Below are 25,943 nucleotides of genomic sequence, written 5' to 3'. Positions count from 1 at the left end.
TCTCAAACAAACCATAAGTAAATGGAGAACGGCAGTGGGAGACACAAGGGGTGTCCAATTTCAAAGCCTGTAGTATAGAGCGTTGTGATTGGCCAAGGGCATGTTGGGGGAAGCCACACAATGGGGATATAACGCGATCCCTGATGACTGTTCAGGAGTTCTTCACAACAAACTCAGGTTTGGTTGTTACTCTATGCAAGTTGTAATAAAGCCTTAATCTTTCAAACCTAATCCTTCTCGACCTCTCGTATTTTGTTAGCATTAGATTGTGGATTTATATCCACAACATCACCAGGTGTGGACAATAGACTTGATTGTAGGGCGGAGCTAAGGCTGCCTAAAGAAGAACCGGAAGCTTGTAAGTAAGTTACCTTTTTGTATTGAAAAAAAAGGCGCCGCATATTATCTTGCTGCTGGTGAGTATAGAAACAAACTCAAACTCGTGTTTTTAGCATTTAAGTTGGTAGAGCTGATTCTACCTCTCTGTTGTTAGTATGTGGGCAATCTGCCAGTTTCGTTTACAGGTTGACATTTTACATAATTGTAGTAGTTACGGAGTTACGGCCGCTTATAAAGAAGAACCAGGAAGCTGGTGAGTTGGTTACATTTTTGTTTTGAAGAAGGAGCTGCATGTTATCTTGCTGCTGGTGAGTATAGAAACTAAATTAAAATCGTGTGTTTAGCATTTAGTTTGAAGAGCTAATTCTAACTCTGTTCTTAGATAGTTGGCAATCAGCCAGTTGCGGTAACCAGGGGTTGACAATAAACTAGAATGTAGGGCGGATCCGAACCTGCCTGAGCTGGGTGTGAGCACTTTGTAAGATACAGGGAAAGCTTCCAATGAGAAGTGCATGAATGCATGAAGGTAATATTATTGCCTTTTATTTTACAATTGTAAATTGCGCGTTTGAAGGGGGATTTGGAACAAAGGCAGTATGAGTCTCTGTTGTGCGCGCTTGCGTTGCGCCTCCGTGGTTTCTTTATCCAGGGGAATCCCTGGGGATTTCTGGGGAATCAACAGGTAAGGTCCATACATGGAAAGATGTGTCACACTGTAGAATTAACCCCTTACTGGCAAGGGTGATGTCTCCAATGGTAGAGCTAAATGAGCTGCAACGCCAATTGTTAGAGACATGCGATATAGCCAAAACAAGGGCATTCTTACGGTTATTCATAGTGTCAGCCAAACAAAGAACCAGTCGAAGAAAGACATAGGGAGTCTCTCTGCAGCAGTCCCTCGAGGAAGACCAGCAACTACTTCTCCACCCACCCAATCGTAGCTATATGCCTTACCTCCATCATCGTCAGGATATTTCACCGGAGAAGACGCTACCTAGGACCCTCTGGGTGCTGCAACCCACCCAACCTGCGCTACCCAACGATCTCTACCTACACTGACATTGAAGGGATGGGGCGGGGGGACTCTGGAGCTGTCAAGAAGGCAGACCTAATCCCAGCCTTCACCTCCCTCCTGACTCTCCACTTCCTGGCCCTTACAGCAACTTGGATCCCCACAAAGGACACTGCCAGTCCACGCAGTCCCCTTCACCCTTTCTATCAAGCTCTACATTGCGGTGATCTATCATCCACTAGGTCCCCTCCGTGACTTCTTCGATGAGATGGATGCCCTCCACAGCTGCTTTCCTGAAGATGGCAAACCACTCATGTCCTGGGTGACTTCAACATCCTACCAGAAGTTGCACTCACCTGACATAACAGACTTTTTCACTTCCTTCGTCCTAACACTTTCCCCTCTTCCTCCCACCAGCGGGGCTGGGAACCAATTTGACCTGATATACACAAGATCCTCTTTGGTACCTCGGCTCTCTGTCACCCTGCTTCCTGTGTCTGACAGAGGAAGCCTCAGACACTCTGGGCCCTCGCAAACGACATTCTGCCATTCCTCATCAACTCCTCTCAGTTCAGCCTTATTCCAGCGTCCTTCAAGTGTGCTACAATCAAGATGCTCCTTAAGAAACTGCCCCTCGACCCTGCTGGCATTCCGGACCTACAGACTGGTATTTCTTCTTAAATTCCTTTCTAAAACTCTGGAACATTTCCTGTCCTATTTAAAAAAATAATAATAATAATAATAAAGATGACCCCCCCCCCATAAGTCATACTTCAAGACTGCAAGCTCCACTGACATGGCACCCCCCTTGGTGACCGAGGCGCTCCGTGCCAACAGAGCCTCGTCGCTCTATTCTGTTCTCTTTTTCCTTGACCTGTCCGCGGCGTTCGACACTGAACCACTAGATCCTCCTCGCTGGCCTGATGCGCTGAATCGCACCAATCAGGTCACATAAAATGGCACCTTGTCAAAACCCTACACTTTTGACATCGGTTTCCCTCAAGGCTTACTACTAGGACACCTTCTGTTCTCCCTATATACTATCATTGCTAAGCTGATGACACTCAACTATTCCTCTGATAGCTTCAACCTGATTGAAATATGCATCTCAGAATGTCTGGCCGACATTAGCGATGCTTGATTATGGAAAAACTCATAATCACGATTATTTTGGTCAATATTGAAATCACGATTATTTTGGTCAACATTGAAATCACGATTATTCAAACGATTCTTTTTGAGTTTGAAAACACGATGTATTTATTCAGCATGTCTCTCCCAAAAAACATTTTGTAACTGAGAACTTGGAAATTTCGGCTTAAAAAAATACACAAAATGGTCAAAAAGAAAATGGTCAAATCTAAAATAATGTACAGATATGTATAAAGCTGTTAAAGGAGCATTTCACCGGTGGAGGCATGAATATGTATTGAAATTGGGTCCTATATGTAGTCTAATAATAAAATAAAATTCTAATTTGGTGCCGTCTTGACCGAGAAAAGGCAGAAAGGGACTTTTTGGCGCTTGTGGATTGAAGACAACAACTCCCACCATGCACAGCTTCGCTGGCGGCCACTCCCGCTGATCATCTCCGCCTATCGGACCCCTCCTTGTTCCATCTACTAATGGAACAAATCAGCGTGGAGCTTGACCCGACGTCACTGGCAGAGAGTAGTGACGCTTGCACAGAAGCATACGGCCGACATCTTTCTTTATTCTGGGTGGAAATAGTAACATAGTTACGCCATTAAATGCGTTTATGTAAACATTTTTAGCGAGAAATGTGCATTTTACTTTCATCATGTTCGCTCGTTGAATGTGAAGGATGTTTGGTTTGATAGTTATGACGAAGAGGGAACGCTCCATTCACTTGCATGGACAGCGTCTCTGGTTGCTAAGCAACCTCAACGTCTTGGCGGACTATCTGCTGATCAACACTACGAATGCTGGAAACACACCAGACACACCATGTGAAGTTATTTATCCCGATTATTGTTATTTATATCCGAGATTATTTAATCTAACCCGATCTAAACTCTATCATGCACCCAAACACGGCGGCGTTTGGGTTTCCTACCTCGGACTCCTAAATCCAGCACAGCCACAGGCGCGTTGGCGCGTTGAACCATTTTTTGTGACACACAATGATCAAGCGTCAAGTTAGGCACGTTACACGCGTTTGGTGTGGCCGTAGCATTATACAGTTTCACCCAAAAAATCAGCTTCGTGTGGACGGGGCCAAGAAGGCGAACATCACGTCACACAGTCACCATGACGGGGAGACAGCGCCAGGTGATTTACGCCACTATCTGCCAATGGATCGTGGATGCCTTGGCTGATATAACAGTCTCAACTGTGGTCCAAGCTTTCACGAAGGCAGGAATAATCACTGAACTGCCAGGCAACAGCAGCGACACTGACTCGGATAATGACGAGAGGGATCCGGGCATGTTGGATGCCGTACTCGCCCAACTGTTCAATTCGGACACACAAGAATTCGAGGGATTCGTAGACGGGGAATGAACTGAAAAGTGAGCTTATTGTTAAGAGATATTGATATTGATCAGATATTGATGAGATATTGTTAATATGCACATTAACGTTTGAACATCGTTACCATGGGAGTGACCGGAGTTGTCAGAACGCTTAATAAAGTTTGACTTTATCTGACTGTTTTGTTGACATTCCCTTTAGCACAGCTCGGTCTAGTCGATGCATAACGCAACCCCAGTCAAACGTTTGACTGCAGTATCTTCTATTCTATGAGCCTTATAATCCGGTGCGCCCTATGAAAACAGTTCTAAAATAGGCCATTCATTAAAGGTGCGCCTTATAATCCGGTGTGCCTTATTATGCGGAAAATACGGTAGTCCTCGTTTGTATTTCTTTCGAAATGGTGAACTTTTGCATGGAGCCATCTTCTATGTCAGATCCAGTACCCTTCGCCAATGTACTTCAGTTTTATCAACAGCCTCTGTTATCTTAGCTTCAGACGCTGTGGATGTTAGTTTCTGCTGGTGAAGTCCCACCCACTGGCACTGCTCTAATAGGTCTGTAGCGTCAGTGGGTCCCACCCCCCTCTAGGGGTTGGGACCCACTAGTGCCCACTAGTGGTTGTAGTCTTACAAGAATCATCCCCTCTTACACTTCCTATTTTCTTGTACGCAAAAATCGTCATATTGCGTCATTGAAAACAGGAAGTGTTGGAGATCGATACGGATCTCTCCAGTCTCTCCAGAAAATAAGGGAATGATGCTAGACCATTCAAAAATATGCGGGGGGTTCTAAAAATACAAAGCTTATGTGAAATGGGTGAAGTTACCCTTTAAACACTTTCTATAAAACCTTTGATAAAAAAAAAAAAACTCGATTATTTTAGTTTTGTGATCGTTTAATGTGGAATCAAGATCAAAATTTGATTAATCGCCCAGCCCTAGCAGACATAAGCAATTGGATGAGCTTAACCTCAAAACTGAGCTCCTTTTGCCAGGTAAGGACTTATTACCTCCACATGGACTTATTGTTCACTGTCAAGGACATTGTGGTATCATCAACAACAGTGTGGAACCTTCGTGTGGTACTGGGCAATCAGCCATGCTGCACCAAATCAACGTGGTGGCCTGATCCTGCAGATTTGTTCTCTACAACATCCGCAGGATCCGGCTCTTCCTCAAAAGGGAAAGAGCTCAGCTCTTGGTCCAAGCACAGTCCTATTGTTTGTTGTACATCCTGTCACTTAAAAATAGTACTTCTCATCATGTAACATCTTATCCTAGCTATCTTTGTTGTATACAGGAAATGGGTTTACCTAGCAATTGTAATTGTTTGGCACTTGTTTCTATGGACATCCTTACTGTACCATGAGCGAGATATAGATAGATAGATACCTATATATATATATATATATATATATATATATATATATATATATATATATATATCTTTCTTCTGACGACTCATTGTTAGTCGCTTTGGATAAAAGCATCTGCTAAATACCCAAATTGTTAATCATGCAAAATATATGTATTTACTCTCTGCAGAATAGCTTAAAATATCAACTCAACTAATTTGAATGGAGGAAGACTTGTTGGACAGACGACGGTATGTCCTCAGCGGCTTTGACGACTGCTGCCCCTCCGACACCATCTCCATGTACATCCACAGCTGCAGCCACGGGGCGGAGCACAGCTGGGAGGCTGTGAGTGGGGACAGCATCGTGGTCACATTTGAAGAGGACATAGGTGGGTACAAGTTGATACAAAGTGACCCAAATTGCTCAAAGATTTAGGAATATTTGGAGGAAATGTGTCCATATGGATTTCAATTGACCTCTTATGCGCACTGGCAGTTTTGGACTACCAGGAAACGTCAATTAAGCATTCTGGCTATACACCCCCCTGCAACATGGATTTGATGTAAAACATGTATATACAATTTCCTATAACATTTCTTGTGTCTTTACCAATATGTGTATATCTAGTAACAATTATCACAACTTCTTTGTATGTATTTAACCTAAGAATGTGTGTGCCTGCAGATGGTAACCAATTCATGCAGACAACTTTAACCAAGAGGTTTAACAAAAAAAGGATTGAGGCTTGTCCTTTGGAACTGACCACATCTGTTATTGTACAAGGAGACATGAGTCAAATTCCTGAAGGATTCCTTACACTGTATTTCTCCAACCAGAGGAAAAGTGGAGGGGACATAATTAAGTCCTTTGTCCATGTGAACCAAAACAAAAGCATTGTAATTACCTTTGAAGACTGGAAGGGTAAGGTCAAATTTGACAGTTATGTTCTGCTACATTGTTTAATCGATTGGTTGATTAATAATAGTTAAAGTGAATATTTTCCTGTTAATAAATGTCTGTTAAGTCCCTTTCCATCGCTGAATGAGGTAACAATGGGGAATGAGCCTTTGGCCGACTAATAAAAGTCCTTGATTTAAAGTCTGAGGGCGCACTCACACTAGGCAAGTTTGCCTGTTCCGTGCTGCAGGAAACTTCAGCACGATTCCCCCCATCCCAGCTCCCCCCGCTGGCCCGTGGTCACACTGCTACCAAAGGCCGTGGCCTGGGCATGATTGATCCTTCATCCATACGTCATTACGTCGTAATACGATAAATACGTCATCACCAAGCGTGGTGTCCAGCTGCGACTGAATGCTGTCGTCGGCCCAAATTTCAACACTCGACTTCACTATCGCACCAACGTAAACCCACTCGTGAACCGCTTGCCGCCATTGTTTATAATGATTGTTGTGGGGAAGAAGGGCATGGACCTATAGACAAAGAAGGGTCGCGCAAGGACTATGTCATCCAGCTCACGTTGCGTATCCGCATTTCATCCTAGCATCTGTAATTTGGCCACGGCACACCTCTCCCAAGTGTGCCGTGGCCAAAGGGCTGTTCCGTGCTGGAATACGGATGGCGTGGTCACACTAGCCAAACGTTCTAGACTTTAGTATGCAAATGAGCTCGGGCACGGGGCCGCAGCCCTAGTGTGAGTGGCCCCTGATTAGTGTTACAAACTGGTTGTTATTGGTGAGTTTGTATCCCTGGGGAATAATGACAGCCAAAGGGATTGTGGCATTGCCAGACAAATTGCCAACTGCAATTAGTCTAGGAACTCTCTGTCCAGTTTTGCCATCCAAAGGGCGTCACTAACAGGCGCAGAAAAAATACTGGAATGGACAGACAGTTCTACATCAGCAGCAGCAATCTCTATTGTTGAACGGCCTCTATGGCCTTCATTGTATTAATCCTGCCTCACGTTAGATAAACGGTTGTGATTGGTCTGTCAGTTTTGCACTGCGCAGAAAAAATTAAAACATGAGCTTGTGAGATTTTTCTGGATCAAAGGCTAAAAGGCTTCGCCAAAGAGAACAAACTTAAAACTTTACAACGCTTGCATTGCTGGTCATTATGATGAACAAAGATATTCATGTATGGCTAATGTGGTTATCATTACAATACAGTGCAAATACTGTCTTATATCACTGACATTTCTACATTTTCAAATACAGTAAAAAATGAAATGTGCATGCACATTTTTTGCATCATTATAGTTGAGGATGACCATGATGGTTATAATTTTTGGTCTTTTATTTTTATAATTTGTGATTCTCTCCTTTTCCATAGTTGCTCAGATAGTGGCTGAACGCAAACACACTCTGATGGAAAAAGAGCTTGTTGCACAACTCTTCTACCCTGACCTCCAGTGGGTTCTGAAAGAAAATACACACCAACGGTCAAAGTTCTCAACTGATACAGCCATTTTAGTCCTACCCGAACTCCTGAGTTTTATCAGTCACACTGAGATATTCAGAGAAGAGCTTACATCTGGACTTCAAAAGGTCCATGCAATGGTTTCCTTCAACATTATCTCCAATCACCCACAATTGGAGCTGAAGATGTCAATGAACAAGTATTTATTGGGCCTGCTCCGGCATGGCCCCTCCTGGGAGACTAATGCTCGAAGAGAGGTTCAGACCATCTTGGAGAGGTACATTGTGGAGCACATTCCAATGGAGGCTGAGGTCTGGCAGGCAGTTAAGGGTAGTTGTCCGGAAGTCAATGTGGCTACCGCCCTCATCTCTTTTAAAATCTGCACCTCAGAGTTAGTGGTTGTCAGGAGACGGTTGGATTTGGAGACTTTTGTGAAAAAGATCATGAGCAAGATGGAAAAGGCGAGAGACGAGCTCCAAGTAGTGAAAAGCACCATAGATCTCAAGGCGTTCAGCGAAAAGGTGCAAACAGCACAAACCCTGATCCTAAAAATCCAAGATATGTTGACTTTCAAAAAGCTTGATTCTTCCTATAACCTTACAAGGTTTTTGCAGCCCCTTGACTTACAGAAGTTCCAAAATGATCACTTTACTCAGGACAACATTGTGGCCGTGGTGATCTGTAGCAACCAGTCGGTCACAGTTCTCGCTAAGAAGGGTGACATTGACAGAGCTGAAAATAAACTCAAGGAGGTCATCAAGCAAGAATCTCTCTATATTTCCGGAGAATACAATAAGGAAACCTTTGGTGAGCAATGGAAAACCTTTCATGCAGACCTAAAAAAGGAACTTGAATCTACCCAGAACTCTCAAAATGTTCTCATCAAATTTTCAGGAGACAAAATTGACCTTTTTGGATTCCGTTCTGTGGTCGATGATGTCATTGCCCAGGTTAAGGGATTTCTTGAGAACAAGAAAGTAGTGACAGAAGACGTCCCTCTGAAAACGTGGCAGGAGGTTGAATTTGTTGAGTCTTTCATGAAATTCTCAGCGGATCCTCAGCTCAAAGCCCTGGGGGTCACCATTTTACCCTGCCGATCTCCACAATCTCCATGTCTCAAAGTCACAGCTACAAGTGATCAAATCAAAGAAGCCATAAATGTGGTGAATAGGCACATAAGAACAGTAGAAACTAGAAATTGCATGTACTCAAAAGCTGGTGAGGCAAAGATCCTGAGAAATAATAAATTGATGCTCATAATGCAGGCAAAAGCCTTGGGCTGTAATCTCAAACTATCAGAACAAAATATCACTCAGCAGTTCAGCTATGATCTCAAGGGCGGTGTGACATTGACACTTTCTCAGGGTAATATTGCCAAAGAGTCTTCTGACGTTTTGATTTGTCCACTGGTCAACATGTCTTTCAACAATCCTGTTGCACAGCAATTCCTACAAAATGGAGGACCTGAGATTAAAAAGGATGTTGACGCACTTGAGAAGGCGAAGCAGAGTCTTCTGGCCGGAGATGTGATCATGACCAACGCGGGCACTCTGAAATCCAAAAAGCTCATATGTGCAGCAATCCCAGTTTGGGGAAAAGAATATTCAGATCTGAAATCTACAAACCTTGTGGCAGCAGTCTTCCATAGCCTTTTAAAGGGTGCCAACAATAGTTGCATCTCAGTTGGAATGCCAGCACTAGGATGTGGAACTTTTGGGTTTCCAGTAAAAGACAGCTGTGAAGCAATAATGAAGGGGATAAGTAGCTTCATTAGTTTGGGTTGTGGAGCAATGACCACCATTCATCTGACTGAGTCTGATCCCAAAACAGTTGAAGGATTTAAATCTGCCCTCGAAAGCTTGGTAGGTGGTTCATTTTAAAATATTTAAATTATTATAATTTTGGCACAAGCTATATTTTCACAAATTGCTGAAGCAAATTTGGAAAAGTCCAATGTTCATTATGAAAATGCATGCATTGAAATGTTATTTTTAACACTCAGCTTTCCTTACCTTGTGATACAGGGTTACCATCCAACAGATCCCACAAAAACCCAAACAGCACTCAATACTACCTCAACAGGTGCCGCTCAAACTGTAGCCCTTCCATCTCTACAAATGTCCAACACAATAGGTAATGGATTTGTATCTACATTAATAAATATTTAATTTGTATCATGCCAGTGATTGGAAGAGTCTCTGTGATCTTGAAGAAGGCAGACATCACTAAGGAGAACGTAGATGTCATCGTGAATTCAAGCAACCAGAATCTAGATCTGAACACTGGTAGTTCTTCACTGTTCTTTTCTTATCAATATTTAAAAGTTCCTTCAGCCTAGTCAGATGCAGTTTAGATTTCATCTTTCATGCTATGCGTCACAGGTGTGTCTGGGGACATCCTTATTGTAGCTGGACAATCTGTTGTGGAAGAATGCAAGAAACACGGTAAGGTCCATTTCTAATTCGACATTGAGCTCTATACATTATGAAGATTTATCGTCTCTACAAACAAGATCATAGAACAACATTTTTAAACACATGCGTCTGATATTTGCCAACATAAATTCAACATAACCTTTCTCAACATCTGGATATTCATAGGTCCACAGACTTTTGGCAATGTTGTGCTAACGGGTGGTGGAAATCTGAACTGTAAACATATCGCTCATATTCCTGGACCTGTAAAGATCAGTGCAGTTATACTGAAAGTCCTTCAGCTGTGTGAAAGCAAGCAAGCTGCCACCGTGTCCATTCCTACCATTGGCATAGGTAAAATAAAATGTTTATGTGAAGCATCTTCCTCCGTTCCACAACAGCATCCACATATCCACCCTTCAAAAGCAACCACTGTATAGTTCCTTTTGGAGGGTGTTGAACGTCATGAATATCTTTTATAGGTATCGATGGCTGTCTCCCTGAAGATTTTGCCAAGGCGATGCTACAGGGTGTGAAAGTGCATTTATTATGCACTCCCTTCTCCAGCCTTAAAACAATCTTTATACTGGCCTTTGAAGACAGGAATTATGACGGCATCAAAAAGTATTTCAACAAGCCGAGTAATGGTAAAAACCTCAGGGCCGGCACACAAGTAAGACAAATTTAAGATGGCTTAAGTAATTTAGCCATTTTGGTAGTTCATTGATTCCTTTGTCCTTCGTAATTGATTCGATAGTCCTTAGTTTTAATTAAGGTATTTTCTGTATATTATTGTTTTGATAGATAACTGCTGTTCCAGTAATCACACATGACCTACCTCCGAATCAAGGTTTTTTTTTCTTCTTTTAATGCCCATGTATTATAAATTAATTAGAATTTATGAATGAATAGGAATTAAATATCATTTTACATATTGTAAGTAGAAATTAAGCTATACCCATAGATGTGCACAATTACATGTAATATTGTTGGTTTGCATCGTATTGGTCAAGTGTGACGCTAATATCTCTCACTTTTTTCTATCTTTTGTATTCGACTCTAGTTAAGATTAAGGATGCCTTGATTGAACTGAAGAAAGGAAATATAACTGCAGAAACCGTGGAAGCCATTGTCAACAGTACAAACGAGGATGTTAACTTAAAAAATGGTTTGCACAAGTTCAATATTATTTTTATTGTGTGGTGTGAGAACTGAATTGTGTCTTCCCATTAATGAAAACTCTTACAGGTCCCATGACATGCTATTTTATGTATTCTTTAATATAGGTATTAGTGGGCAACTAACACAGTATTCAAAGACGTTCCCGAAATTCAGCCGTGGTGCAGAGTTACAGCCACTCCGAGCCAGTTGCACATTGAGCTTCCCCCAAATGCGCTGTTTTGGTGTCTGTAGCTATAATGCAAATGAGGAGGAGCGAGGCGGGTCAAGGAGGAGGGTGGGGGTGTGGCCCTGAGCAGCTTGCAGCCACGGTACCATGCGCTCTGTTTACAGTGGATGTATCGCAATGGCGAGGCGCACACAGCCTTTAGCCATGTTCTGGAAATATTCTAGAACACACGGGAGTCCTGGAGCTCTATATCTAAATATTATCATATAGCCTACATAGATATCTATATCATATAATATATATTATCACGGCCAAAAGCTGTGTGAGCCGATATTATGAAGCTCAAACGACCACGTTGGGTTCTCCGACGTTCCTGGTTCTTCAACGTCCTCATCAATGTGAAGTAGACTGAACCGCGACAAGGAGGAGAAAGGGATCGTTGCCGGGCAGCGCTTAGGCACCTCCGCCTCCGGCGGTGGTCCCTCAGCGGGTCTCAAGCGGGAGACATTCGCCGCCAACAATCCCTTTCTCCTCCATGTCGTGGTTCATGTTCTTGAGGGAGTCAAAGCCAAAGTTCCTTACCCCCAATTCATTCTCAACCTTGGCTGAGATAACCCCCAATACGAGTCTCGTTGTAGAAATACCAGAGACGAGAGTCCGACGTGTTATGCGCCATAACACCAAAAGCAGAACGGTTATCCAAATAACAAGGAAGTGTACAACACTTGCGTTACAGTCCTGGAGCTCTATATCTAAATAATATCATATAATACATAGAAATCTATATCATTTAATAAATATTATCACGGCCAAAAGCTGTGTGCGCCTCCAGACGATATTATGAATCACAAACGACTTTGTTGGGTTCTGCGACGTCTCTGGTTCTTCCACTTTCACATCAACCTGAAGTCGACTGAACCGGGCGCTGCCTGCTGCCGGCTGCCCGCTGCCGGGCAATGGTGCCACGCGGCAACCGGCGGCATGTCGCAGTTCATGTACTTCAGCGAGTCAAAGCCAAAGTTCCTTTCCCCCAATTCCTTCTCAACCATGGCTCAGATAACCCCCACAACAGTCTTGTTGTGGAAATACAAGACACGTCAAAGAACCGACAAGAAACACTTGCGTTACAGTGTGTGTATTCACACACACACACACACACACACACACACACACACACACACACACACACACACACACACACACACACACACACACACGTGGCGCTCGCACGGTCGAGTCTCATTGGCGGGCCAACGTCTCTGGGCGGGCCAGGCAGAGTAAGGGGAGGAGCTGAGATCCTTGGTGACGTCATAAATACAGACATTCCAAATCAGCGTACTTGAGCCTCCGTTTTTTCAAAGGCGAGCAGAACAGCTAGTGCTCGTTTTACACCAAACGCAAGTGTTAGCCATTGGGGGCTAGGGGAACTCATATTTATGTTAGAAAAACTCATAAAGTGAGATTTTCATGTCATGGGACCTTTAAACCAAAATTCTGAGTGAACTAAAAGTGATTATAATGTGCTTAACAAGGTGTGTCTGGGGCCATTTTATACGCTGCTGGGTCTGCAGTTGAAGATGAGTGTGCCAAAATTCGTAAGTATCTGCCCCTTTTTAGCATACACATAAAAATGGAAATAAAGAAATTCTACGCCGTTCTTTTTTCACCACCCCGTCTTTTGCATGAAAAAAAAACTCTAGAACTATCTTCTACTAACATAGAGTGCATTCACATTTAACCTTTAACACATCTCAAACCAAATTAGCTACGCAACCTTTTGTTTAAGGCTTTTTAATCACAAAATGACAGTTCCAATATCCAGCACAAGTTCGACACAAATTCGTTTTAGGGTCAAACCGCTGTGGATTTAAGTTATAAATCCTCACAGATCCCCGACCAGATAGATAGTTTTTCATGCTTCTTTAGCTTTGTTTCATCTGCTTATATCTCCGTTTATTTTTTCAGTGTCTCTCGTCTCTCGTCTTCTCTGCAATCTTTTATCGCTCTTTGTGAACTCTGGTCGACCTACACTCGCGCAGCAGAGAGTTTCTTAAAGGGGCATGTCGATTTTAATTATTCCCGTTTGAATGACTGTATTGATGTAAACACATTTTAATTTCTCTTAATTTATTGAAACAGATAGTTTTAACCATTTCACTTATTTATGCTTTTTAATTAATAATTAATTCTTATTGTATCATTTTAATGTCGGTTACATAACGCTTCGGCGAAAGGGGGCATCAAAACTGGTAACCCCCCCCAAAAAAAGATGCCACATTGTTCGATCAATAACCAGTCAGCTTCAATGCAAACCAGGAACTTGAAACTCGGCATGCTCGCTCATTCGGTGGCATTACCATGTCAGCATGCCCACGGAATATTGCGCATACAAGTTTTTCCGAAAATGCATATACTGCGACATGTCTAGTTTTGATATGTACTTATGTTAGGAGCATGAATAAAAGTTACTGCACTCTCCAATTGTCCTATTGATTGTTACCTACTAACTTTTTCTGGCCCAAGGACCACTGAGCGGCAATGATGCAAGATTGACCAGCGGAGGAAGCCTGCAGTGTGACTTCATCATCCACATAGTAGGCCCGAGAAATATTGAGCAGGCTGTTGAGCGTGTGAAGAATGTGCTGAAGCACTGCGAGAGTAGATGGATCACCTCCGTGTCATTTCCTGCCATTGGAACTGGTAATGCCTACAACGGATCTTCATGGCTTGATGCTAGTTTCAGGCTGGGTATCGCCACCGATGTCCCAAATAGATCCTTTAATAGATTTCCAATTAAATTTCATTGTGTTCAATATTGATATTCGCTAAGCTATACTGTAAATTGTACAAGGGACCCTCAAACCTGGTACATTATAAAAAAATATCTGTGTCCAAAAAGGTCAGTCAAAAAACAATTAAAATACGATTTATTTTTTAAGAATTTTATTCTGAGAATTTGAACCTAGCCCTAATCTAATTGAAGTAAAGTAAAATAGTAAACAAGCTTGGCTTCTTTTGTTGTTAGGCGGTGGTGGAATGATGTTCCCAGAATCTGTTACTGCCCTGCTGTTAGGCATTAAAGCCCATTTATCGAAGCATGAATTCAGTGCTCTGAAGCAGATCTTCCTAGTGGTTGACCAGGTCCAGGCGATGCAAGAGGGCCAGCAGGTCCTCCGTTCCTGGACAAGGATGACACAAGTATGTTAATTGCAGATTCTATTTTCAATACCATGAGCAGCCTTTGTGTACAGGGAAGATCAGAATAATGAAAGTTGTTCATTGTCATCAGCATTATTATGATTTTTTTTGTAATAATACTACTTATTATCCAACCTTGTTTATTGCTAAGGATACGGCTGATGATGACGACAGCAGTAATGCCTCTTCCTGTGAGGGAGATAGCTCAGGTCAGACAGGATTACTATACTTTTTGTTGTTAAATACAACATTTGAAATCACAAATTCAAACATGCATGTTATAGTAACCACATATGCAGTATTTGTATGGAGTCAGTTTCCTGCCATAATTCAAACCTGGAAAAAAAAGTTTCAAAGGCTTGTAAGTCTGGGTTTGAAAACTCAACACCTTGTAAAAAAGGTTTTGCAACACTGAAAAAAGAGATTATAACCTGAAAAAAAATAAAAATAAAATTCAAACATCTGTAAACATGATCTTGTGTTCTATTTTATCTTCTTCATCATTTTCACTAACACATTTTCAAAGTTCAAACAATTTCACCAGCGCATTTGCAGAGTTTCAAATCTGGCACTGTTCTAACAGTGTATTTCATTGTTGCCCGGTTTTGAAACCTTGTAAATGGGATTCTGCAAACAGGTGTTCATACATTGAGAAATACGTTTTGAAAGGTTGAATATTTAGTTTTAAAAACTTGTAAAGGTGTACGTTTACGACATTGCAACGTATTTTTTCAAAACTGGCTTTTCAGCACTGACTTTTCAGAGATTTGACCACACAGGCGCAAGCTTTGAGTCACGTGAATATTGGCAGTGATCTGACGCCACTCGTTTTGAAACTCCTGACAGTCGAATCTGAAAAAGAAAAAAATGTTCCTGGGGGCGGGACCATTTAGCTCTAAACCTATTGGTTGCTCTCGGCTGACGTACATTCCAATCACATGTGCCGTTCAACGGGCTGTGCGTGATTGACAGTGCTCTGCCGATGACACGAATAACAAGCGACTTTCGCGGTTGATTTTGATTTCCATTTTCTGGAACCAGAAGCTGTGTTCGAAATCGTTCCCTATTCCCTATATAGTGTACATGATATAGTGCACTATATAGGGAATAGGGAACGAGAATTCGGACACTACGCCTAACATTTCTAAACGTCATTTGCGTCAGTAAATGCGCCTGGTATTTGTGTGACGTGATGCGCCGACATCATCTAAACAAACCGGGCTGGAGGTTGTATTGATGTTGAATGTTACATTTCCTTGTTCAAGTTTTTTTAAATTAATTTTGAATGTTAAATCCCAAATAAATTGTTGACATTTCTAAACACAAGCCGGAGACTCCATCATTAAATGCATTCGTTTTCGCGGTTATTCAGCTTCTTCTTCTCCCCTGGAAAAATACAACCGCATTGCATTGTGGTATACGGGAGTAACATGTAGGGAACATCGTATGTACCCTATTTTAAGTCCACTATATAGTGGACCACTGAGAATTCGAACACCCTACAAAGAGTCTCATCTCCATAGGACGCGACTAGCAAGGACGCGTCCTAGCAAGGCTGCAGCCTTCACTTTGGGAAACAGCCATGGTTCCAGAAAATGGAAATCAAAATCAACCGCGAAAGTTGCTTGTTATTCGTGTCATCGGCAGAGCACTGTCAATCACGCACAGCCCGTTGAACGGCACATGTGATTGGAATGTACGTCAGCCGAGAGCAACCAATAGGTTTAGAGCTAAATGGTCCCGCCCCCAGGAACGTTTTTTTCTTTTTCAGATTCGACTGTCAGGAGTTTCAAAACGAGTGGCGTCAGAACACTGCCAATATTCACGTGACTCAAAGCTTGCGCCTGTGTGGTCAAATCTCTGAAAAGTCAGTGCTGAAAAGCCAGTTCTGAAAAAATACGTTGCAATGTCGTAAACGTACACCTTTACAAGTTTTTAAAACTAAATATTCAACCTTTCAAAACGTATTTCTCAATGTATGAACACCTGTTTGCAGAATCCCATTTACAAGGTTTCAAAACCGGGCAACAATGAAATACACTGTTAGTACAGTGCCAGATTTGAAACTCTGCAAATGCGCTGGTGAAATTGTTTGAACTTTGAAAATGTGTTGGTGAAAATGATGAAGAAGATAAAATCGAACACAAGATCATGTTTACAGATGTTTGAATTTTATTTTTTATTTTTTTTCAGGTTATAATCTCTTTTTTCAGTGTTGCAAAACCTTTTTTTACAAGGTGTTGAGTTTTCAAACCCAGACTTACAAGCCTTTGAAACTTTTTTTTTCAGGTTTGAATTATGGCAGGAAACTGACTCCATATATTTGCATGGTTACAAATTTTTTTACTTCTGCTGACTGATGGTCTTTCCATCACTTGTAGCAACCACTGCTGAAATCGGGCCGGTGAAAGTGAAACTGTTGTGTGGAGACATAACAGAGGAAAAAACGGATGCTATCGTCAGTAGTACCAACACTAGCCTGAATCTCAAATCAGGTAAACAATTCAATGGCAGAAATGTTGGCCAAAATATACATTGTATCTTACCAAATTAATTAAGCTTTAGGTTAGCCGAATTTAGCATCTGAAGGCTATGATGCTATTATTTTCAAATGTACTAAAAGAAAATTGTTTAAATTAATCAGTCATTCATCAGATCAACAATAACAAGTTAGCAATTCTATACCCCAGGACATCAAAGGAAGTACGGAAATTAGGATTTACCTTTCCTTTACAGGTGTGTCAGGAGCTATTCTCAACGCAGCTGGAAAAGCAGTGGTTGACGAATGCACCAATATAGGTACGCGACTTTAAATATAAATGATATTTATTTATAATTTGGTTAAATTGTTGTAGCTTTTAAAGGGACTTATTTTCAATATAGAGCTTTTAATTTCTTTTGGATATGCAATTGTGTTTCCACTCTGATTTAAAGGGAATCAACCTGGTGATGGTGTGGTCATCACCAAACCTGGCAACCTTAAGGTAAAATACATCATTCACATGGTGGGCCAGACCAAGGAGAAAGACATCATCAGCTCCATGCTGAAGGTCTTCAAAATGTGCGAGGACCATCAAATCCAGTCGGTTTCCTTTCCAGCACTTAGCACAGGTAGGCCGACATATTGCCGGTATTCCTGATCTCACAAATTAATCTCTGCAATGAAAAAGTGTGTTTCATAAATCGACAATTCCATTCGTCATTTAGTGACATATCAGAAGTTCGATGATGATTAAAGATACTAATACAATGCGGTATAATCAGAATCAGACTATGTTGTGGACCGAGTTGTTGGCACAAGGACTCCGCCGGATCGACCCGCTCGTCTTTAATGAGGATAACGCTCACAACTGGGAGAAGTTCAAGCGGGAATGGCATGTCTATAGCAACGCCGGGCTAGCGACGGCTAGTACGGAAGTGCAAGCCTACACGTTTCTCAACCTCGCCGGTCCGGAGGAATTGGATAAACTCGACACGTTTGATTTTGCGGCCGACGAGGATTGCGAGGACCCTGCCGTGCTGGTAAAGAAATTTGAGGAATTATCCCTGCCAGTAAAGAACGTAATTATGGACAGACATGCATTCAACATGACTGACCAGAAACGGCACGAGTCAATCCAGTCATATGTTTCCACGTTGAAGGTCATGGCCAAGGAATGTGACTTCGGGACACTGCATGATGAACTGATAAGAGATCGTTTGGTTTGTGGTATTCACAGTGACACTGTCCGTGCACAGCTTTTAAAGGAGAAGAAACTGACACTAAATTCGGCCGTTGAGATCTGCATGCTACACGAACCATCTGAGAAGGGCAACAGAGAACTAAAAAAGGAAGCAGAGGTGTGCACAGTGCAATTCGACCCATGCACAAACTGCGGTGGCCAACAGGCACCAGACAAATGTCCAGCGCTCAACAAGGGCTGCAACACGTGTGGAGGAATGAACCACTTCTCTAGATGCTGCAGATCAGGCAAACCGTTTGCCCCCAACAGGCCAGGGCAGGTTCTGCCCTCCGCTGCACGCAGAGACAAATACACATACGTGAGTGAACTTGACACGCAGCCACTGCAAAAGCCAACTGATGTGTTTCACTGTGAGACTGTGGAAATGTTTTACTGTGAGAGCATAGACAAGCCAGAGGATGTGCGTGAGCAAGATGAAAGGTTTGCTGAGCTGTCTGCATGCAACACTGGCAGACAACTGACTGTGAAGATTGACACTGGGGCCAAATGCAACGTCAATCTCAACAAAAGAGCAAATCTTGTCGTTTACGGAGGTCATATAATCCAGGCTCTTGGTGCGGCAGACATGAATTTTTAGTTGCAGTTTGCTACGTTTCCAAGTTGTGGACAGAAACGTCAAACCACTGCTGGGTCTCAGAGACAGTGTCGGGCTCGGCTATGTGACTTTTGGACCAGAGGTGCATGCCGTCGTCCAGCCGGAAGCGCCAGGGCTGACTGAGTACAAGGACCTATTCAACATCAGCGCCATTGGCAAGCTGCCAGTGGTGTATCACATGCACCTGGATGACACGTGCACCCCACTGTATGCGCTCCAAGACGGGTGCCACTGGCCATGAAGGACAAGATTGTGGCGGAACTGCATAGAATGACCCGACTTGGAGTCATCACACCGGTTCAGGAGCCCACTGAATGGGTTTCAGCCATGGTGGCTGCGAGCAAAGGAGATGGGAGCATTAGACTGTGCATCGACCCCGTCAACCTCAATAAAGCCCTCCTCAGACCCCACCACCCGCTGAAAACTGTGGAAGAGGTGATCGCTGACATGCCTGATGCCAAACTGTTCAAAAGTGTGGTTCCTGGCAGGTGCCGCTCAGCAAAGAATCCTCAAAACTCACCACCTTCTAGACTCCTGTGGGCCGGTATGCCTTCCTACGGATGCCCTATGGCATCACCACAGGGAGTGAGGTTTTCCAGAGGTGCATGGAGCAGCTTTTCGAAGGACTGCCGTTTGCAATTGTGATAGATGACATCTTGGTGTTGGGCCGCTCGAGAGAGGAGCATGATCTCCGTCTCCGCCAATTCATGGACAGGATACGGGCTGTAAATCTCAGACTGAACCCTGAGAAGTGCCGTTTCAGGGTCACTGAGGTTGCTTATGTCGGTCACTTGCTCACCGACCAGGGTATTAAACCCGACCCTGCCAAGACCGCTGCCGTCCGCCTGATTCCCCCGCCGGAGGACAAGCATGGTCTCCAAAGGTTCGTAGGCATGACCAACTACTTGGCCAAATTTGTACCAGACTACAGCGAGGCCACGGCACCCCTGCGCGAGCTGTTGCGCCAGGATGTAGACTGGTGCTGGCTGGAGCTCCACACAGCGGCGGTCACAAAACTCAAAGAACTTCTCGCAGGTCCCCCGGTGCTGCGGTACTTTGATGTGCACCAACCTGTTGTACTGTCAGCTGACGCCTAACAGCATAGACTTGGTGCCGTCTGCCTCCAAAATGACAGACCGGTGGCTTTCGCTTCAAGGGCCCTCACAGAGACTGAGTCACGCTACGCTCAGATTGAGAAAGAGCTCCTGGCCCTTGTCTATGCTTGCACAAAATTCCATCACTGCATATATGGACGGGCTGTGACTGTCGAGACTGACCATCAGCCGCTCATTACCATACTAAAAAAGCCACTTCACACAGCCTCTGCGCGCATCCAAGGGATGATGCTCCGCCTGCAGCGTTACAATCTCGACGTCATCTACAAGAGGGGCAGGGAGCTCTACGTTGCTGATGCTCTCTCCCGTGAACATTTGCCCTCCACTGACCAAGCTGAGGAAATGGAGGAGTACGAGGTTATGGTGATGGACGTCCTCTCCTCACACAGGGTTGAGGAACTGAAGCATGAGACATTGGCTGATCCTCTCTGCCGGCGTCTCGCTGAGGTCGTTGCTGCAGACTGGCCTGATGCATTTAGGGAGGTGCCACGTGACCTTAGACCGTTCTACGCCATGAGAGAGGAACTCACGAGTGACAGTGGTTTGCTCCTCCATGGACGGCGGTTCATCATTCCACACTCCCTCCAGCGTTACTACATGCAACAGCTGCACCAGGGCCACCATGGTCTCGAGGCCACGAAGCGCAGGGCCAGAGAGACAATGTTCTGGCCGACCATCTACAGTGACATTGAAAGAGAAGTTTCCAGGTGTGCGCCCTGCAATGCTCTCAAGCCACACCAGCCTAAGGAGCCCCTTCAACTGCATGACATCCCTGACCTACCGTGGTCCCTCACCGCAGCAGATGATTTTGAGTGGGAGGGGAAGGAGCATCTTGTGCTTGTTTACTCCTACTCTGGTTGGTTCGAGATAGACCGGCTCCCGGTCTATCTCGTGCCACATTGGTGGCCAAGTTTAAATACCACTTTGCTACTCACGGAGTACCACAGCAACTCATGACAGAAAATGCTGCTTACTTCACATGTAGGGAGTTCCGGGAATTTGCTCGCAAGTGGGACTTCTGTCATGTCACCAGCAGTCCACTGTACCCTCAGTCCAACGGGCTTGCTGAGAGGGCTGTGTGCTCGGCAAAGCACCCGCTGGAGAAATGAGCACGAGATGGAACGGACATAGATGCAGCTCTCCTCAGCCTACGCAACATGCCCAGGGACGGGTTGCCATCGCCAGCTCAATGCCTTCTCTCTCGGCGCACCAGGGCTTTCATTCCCATGCCCAAAGCCATTTACTCACCCGAAGTGGAGACACAGGTCCAGATGGCCCTGACACAGGCTAGACAGAGAGGAAAGGCCTACTATGACATGTCGGCTAGGCCACTGGCTCCACTGCGAGCTGGGCAGGAAGTGAGAATGCAGACAAAGAAAGGACACGACAGGCTGGCAACAGTGCTAGGAACAGCACCACAAACAAATAGTTACCAGGTCAAGGCTGGAGATGCAACATATGTCAGGAACAGACGCCACCTACTCCAGACACCTGAGACCTATGTTCCTGACTCCACGGCAGGGGACCCACCTGCTGTTGCTGCAATCGCACATCCATGAAGCCCACAACATGACAGTGTGGGACCAGAATTGTCACAGGGACAGCGGCCTGTGATTTTTACTCGCTCAGGGAGAGCGTCGAGGACCAGCTCTCCCTACAAGGACTTTGTCACAGACCAGCTCTGTGATGTGCTGGCACACTGGGGAGGACAACAGATACATGTTACATGTTCTGTATTAGATGCTTGGGGTTTCATTATATGCAAGTCTGCTATTTTCTATTATGTGCTATGTTCTATTATGTGCTATTTTCTATTATCTGCTTTTTTATATCATGTGCCTCATTGGCATATAACTTAAGAAGGGGGATGTAGACTATGTTGACAGTCTCTATGGTTACTGCTACGGCGTGCTGACGTCACAGGGACGTGCAGAATACTGGGCGCATTGGTTGTGGTGGTTTGACTGGGCTAATAAAGCTAGTGGGTGTAACACCGTTCGCTGTCTACACTTTTCCTCACTCATGCACATCTACAGTAACTAGAACAGTCAATTTAATGCATGGCTTTTCAAGAGGATTTCTAATTGCTTACATTTTCCTAGGGGGTGGAAAGCTGCATGCAGTGGATGTTGGAAATGCAATGGTGACTGCAGTAGAAGAACACATAGAAAGTACCAGAACATCGTCCATCAAGGATGTCCATATTGTGATTTTCCAAACCGACATGTTCCAGGACTTTCGGAAGAGCTTTATGAAGTGTAAGAAAGTGACACAAGCAGTTAAAAAATTGACAGTGGTGTTAAAGGGGTCTGCCGGATCTTTTTGCACTACAATCTAGACACAGTTAATATTAAACTTGCCAAGATTTGCTCTGAATCACGCATGTTAATGGTCTGTTGTTCTACTTTATACCATTCCATACCCTTGCATTATAACCTATATTTGTTATTTATTTCATTAATTGGTAAGTAAGAACCAAAAAAGTAATAAATATACCTATATTGTCTTTACAGTTAAAATAAGTTCCCCCCAGGGATGTCTGGCAAGTGCCTGCGGGGATGTGTCCTTCCCCAAAGTGAAGGTTGAGATTCTTGGCTGCTGTTTGAGTGACCTGGCAAACGTCAAAAAACTTGTGGATGACCTGGTGACGAAAGAGTGGAAGATGCACCAGATCAGCTCCTCCTACCTGGCCCTCCTCCTCCCCTCAGAGAAACAGGCCATCGTGGCTCTCAGCCAGAGCCTCCAGGTGTGCGTCAGTGTGTCGGCCCCGGACAAGGCCACCGTGTCTGGGAAGGAGGCCGACGTCCTGACCATGGTTCTCGAGATCGTGAAGGATCTGCAAAAGGCCAAGGAGCGTGCGACCCGGCAGGAAGAAGAGAAGAGGCTGTGGAAGACGGTGCGCTGGGAGGTCTGCGCAGAACTAGACCCATCTGTCAGTTTAGATCTTGAGCACGCCTTGCATAAGAAAGTGCCAAGCATCAGCTACACCCTGCAGAACCAGACCTACACTGTGAACCTGGACAAGATGGAGCGGGCCGACAGGAATGGAAGCATCGCTAGAATAAAGAGGACCCTGAAGGCTGGTTCTGAAATGGGTACAGTCCCTTATAATACACTTTTTGATGAGGGGCTAAAGCATGCGTCAGAACAAATTTATTTTATTTTCCTGTTGAATACAAACTTGTTATGTACTCAATGTGGTTTGCTTTGGTCACTGATGGTTGGTTGCATTAATTATGACCTAGGTCCTCGTCTCCAAGGAGACGGGGACCTGGGATGAAAATGAGTCTCACCAAATTTACTTTTCTGACTCATCTCACACAATGTTTGCATTGCTGTCATCTGCTGAGACGTACTTAGGCTTACTTACTACTCAGCCAAAGGACTTTTCCGCATTAAGTAGCTGACCCCTGAAAAGGTTGGGCTCGGTCACATAGACATTCACTTACATTTCAAATGTTTATTTCTATTATATATTAATTTAGGGTATACCGGAGCTAGAAATTGAATAATAATATTTTATTTTTTAAAGCGATAGCAAAGCGTTAACAATCTCTTGATTGTGTCATTTCTTAGTTGTCATAGAGCCACCAACAAATTGGGACAGGATGGATGACAAGACTCTGGACATAGTGGATCTGTCTCCAACCTCCCAACAGTACAAACGGGTTCAAGCTAATTTCCTGGAAACATCCAAAAATCCCAATAGTGCCACCTCTGCAACATTTACAGTGGTCAAGGTAAGGAGGAAGCATTTCAGATAAATAGGTAGATTATAAAACAGTTGTGCAATGCAATAAAGTGAAAGTTGGAGAAATATATTACGCTTTTTACGTGCTAATATGGACCTTCTCTTGTGTGACTAATAATATAACAATTAACAATTATAATACAGATCCAGAGGATTCAGAACAAAGACCAATGGCAGAGATACGCTGTGAATAAACAGATGCTTGACAATCAATATCCCCTGAACATGAATGAGATGGACCTTTACCACGGCACAACAGCTGAGACTTGCCAAAAGGTCAACAGTAATGGCTTCAACAGAAGCTTCTGTGGAAAAAATGGTTAGAGATGCATCTGCACACACATACACACTCACACAAGTGTTAATACTTCTAGTTCATATTAAATCTTTTTTCCTGTGTCTTTCATGTGTGTTAAAATTTCTTTGCATTTGTACACAGGCACTCAGCACGGTAACGGAACCTATTTTGCCAAGCACTCCTGGTTCTCATGCAACTACAAATACTCTTACCCGGACGCCCAGGGGCTGAAGTACATGTACCAGGCTCGGGTGCTGGTGGGGAAGCCCTGCCTGGGGATTCCTAACATGGTGGAGCCAGCCCCCCTGGACCCCAGTAATCCCCTCTGCGGCCTCCACGACTGTGCAGTAAATAACGTCCAGAAACCCACCGTTTATGTGGTGTTCAGCGATGCAGGGGCATACCCCGATTACCTCATCAGCTTCAAGGAGTCTTGACAAAGCTGCACTCCTTCTGTACCTTTGAAGGGCTAACAAATACATTCTTTATTGAATTGAATTGCACTCAACCGCATATATTTTAGAAGGATACGTGTAGTAACATGTTAATTATATTACAAAATAACGCGGGAATAATAATTTGTGTGTCTATCTCAAACAATTGTATGTGTTCTTTATTTGACGTCTTTGTCTATGCCCAGAGATACCTAGTTTATACGAAATATTACTCAAATTACCTTCAAATCGACCATTGTCAAGCACTTCTCTTTGCAGATTTTTGATAGGTAAAACGATCAAGGGTTAATATTTTTTTCAGGTATTGCTTCGTCATTTAAGTTTTTATATATCTTTTATATAATCCAATTGATAGTTGAAATTACATCTAAATTGACCGTAATCTTTGCACTATATCAGTGCAGGGCTGCCAAGTTTCAAAAACTCCAGCCAATCAGATCGTTTTAAAACCTGTTCCTATCAGATCACTTTATATAGAAATAAGTAAAGTGTGTGTTCATATGCTCAATGTTATAATTTCATGTTCTAAATTGGTTTGGTTTATTTTCAACATGTGGCACTTCAAACAATCAGATTTGGGTCCTTCTTTTGTTTAATCTTGACTGCTGATAGCTTTCTTGAAATGTATTGAATCCATGGACCTATTATAGGAAAAAAAAAAAAAACTTGGTCACGATAAGTTAACGGAGCAGTGAACTAGGCCCTCTCGGATGCCGAAACAAAATTTGTGTCACTACGACTCCTTTCAGCTGCCCATCCCTCCTCCAGCAAAAAATAATTACAGAAAACGGCTAATAAAACGCTTGAGGTGGCGTTTGGAAAAGAGAAAATTTACATTTGTTTAGTACATGATATAAAGATAATTATGAGCCTTTGATTGAAATCAAGACATTTTTTGCGGAGACACATTCCTGCTTCCCAACTTGTATTGGAGTGAACGAGGATATCTACTTCTGGGCCCCTTGAATTGAGGGACCCGTCCACAGCCCGCTAAAACCATAGATATATATGTTAACTAGATGCCTCGTCCCCGCTGCTGGCCAATGGAGTCGAACGTCACCACTGGCGGCCATCTTACCACAGTAAGCTGCTCACCCATAACATTGTGTTGGTAGTGATTCATGTACTTTTTAAACAACCATAACTTGCTCAATTTTCAACCGATTTTCAAACGGTTTGGTTTGTTATAATAGTCAGAGATGTAGTTATGACACTGCATACTTTTGATAGAATAATGAAAAATAGAATAATGTTCTAAAATAGGTACAATATCATAACCACGTTAATAACGTTTGTAATAAACCAAACCGTTTTTAAATCGGTTGAAAATTTAGCAAGTTATGGTTGTTTAAAAAGTACAGAAATCACTACCAACACAATAGCTGCGTTTACATGGCAGATCTATGCCGCATAGATTTCTATGCGGCATAGATCTGTTCCTAAAAT

General features: G+C 43.4%; 1 protein-coding gene across 1 annotated transcript; it reads left to right on the top strand.

The window, feature by feature from the left end:
• The first annotated feature begins 5,401 nt into the window (after window positions 1–5,401).
• Window positions 5,402–25,069, top strand: LOC115533514 (protein mono-ADP-ribosyltransferase PARP14). The gene is made up of 22 exons (XM_030344057.1): window positions 5,402–5,592; window positions 5,889–6,125; window positions 7,494–9,442; window positions 9,605–9,662; window positions 9,764–9,865; window positions 9,962–10,024; window positions 10,181–10,348; window positions 10,477–10,667; window positions 10,799–10,844; window positions 11,058–11,162; window positions 12,875–12,937; window positions 13,866–14,042; window positions 14,368–14,540; window positions 14,692–14,749; window positions 16,922–17,035; window positions 17,277–17,339; window positions 17,475–17,651; window positions 22,096–22,251; window positions 22,507–23,088; window positions 23,570–23,733; window positions 23,889–24,063; window positions 24,184–25,069. The coding sequence occupies exons 1-22, from the start codon at window positions 5,424–5,426 to the stop codon at window positions 24,477–24,479; spliced, it is 5,286 nt and encodes a 1,761-aa protein (XP_030199917.1). The 5' UTR covers window positions 5,402–5,423; the 3' UTR covers window positions 24,480–25,069.
• Window positions 25,070–25,943: the final 874 nt, after the last annotated feature.

The sequence above is a fragment of the Gadus morhua genome, chromosome 20, assembly GCF_902167405.1.
Source record: "Gadus morhua chromosome 20, gadMor3.0, whole genome shotgun sequence".
NCBI classification, from domain to species: domain Eukaryota; kingdom Metazoa; phylum Chordata; class Actinopteri; order Gadiformes; family Gadidae; genus Gadus; species Gadus morhua.
The sequence above is the reverse complement of the archived record's forward strand: the minus strand, read 5'-3'. Positions and strand labels throughout refer to the sequence as shown.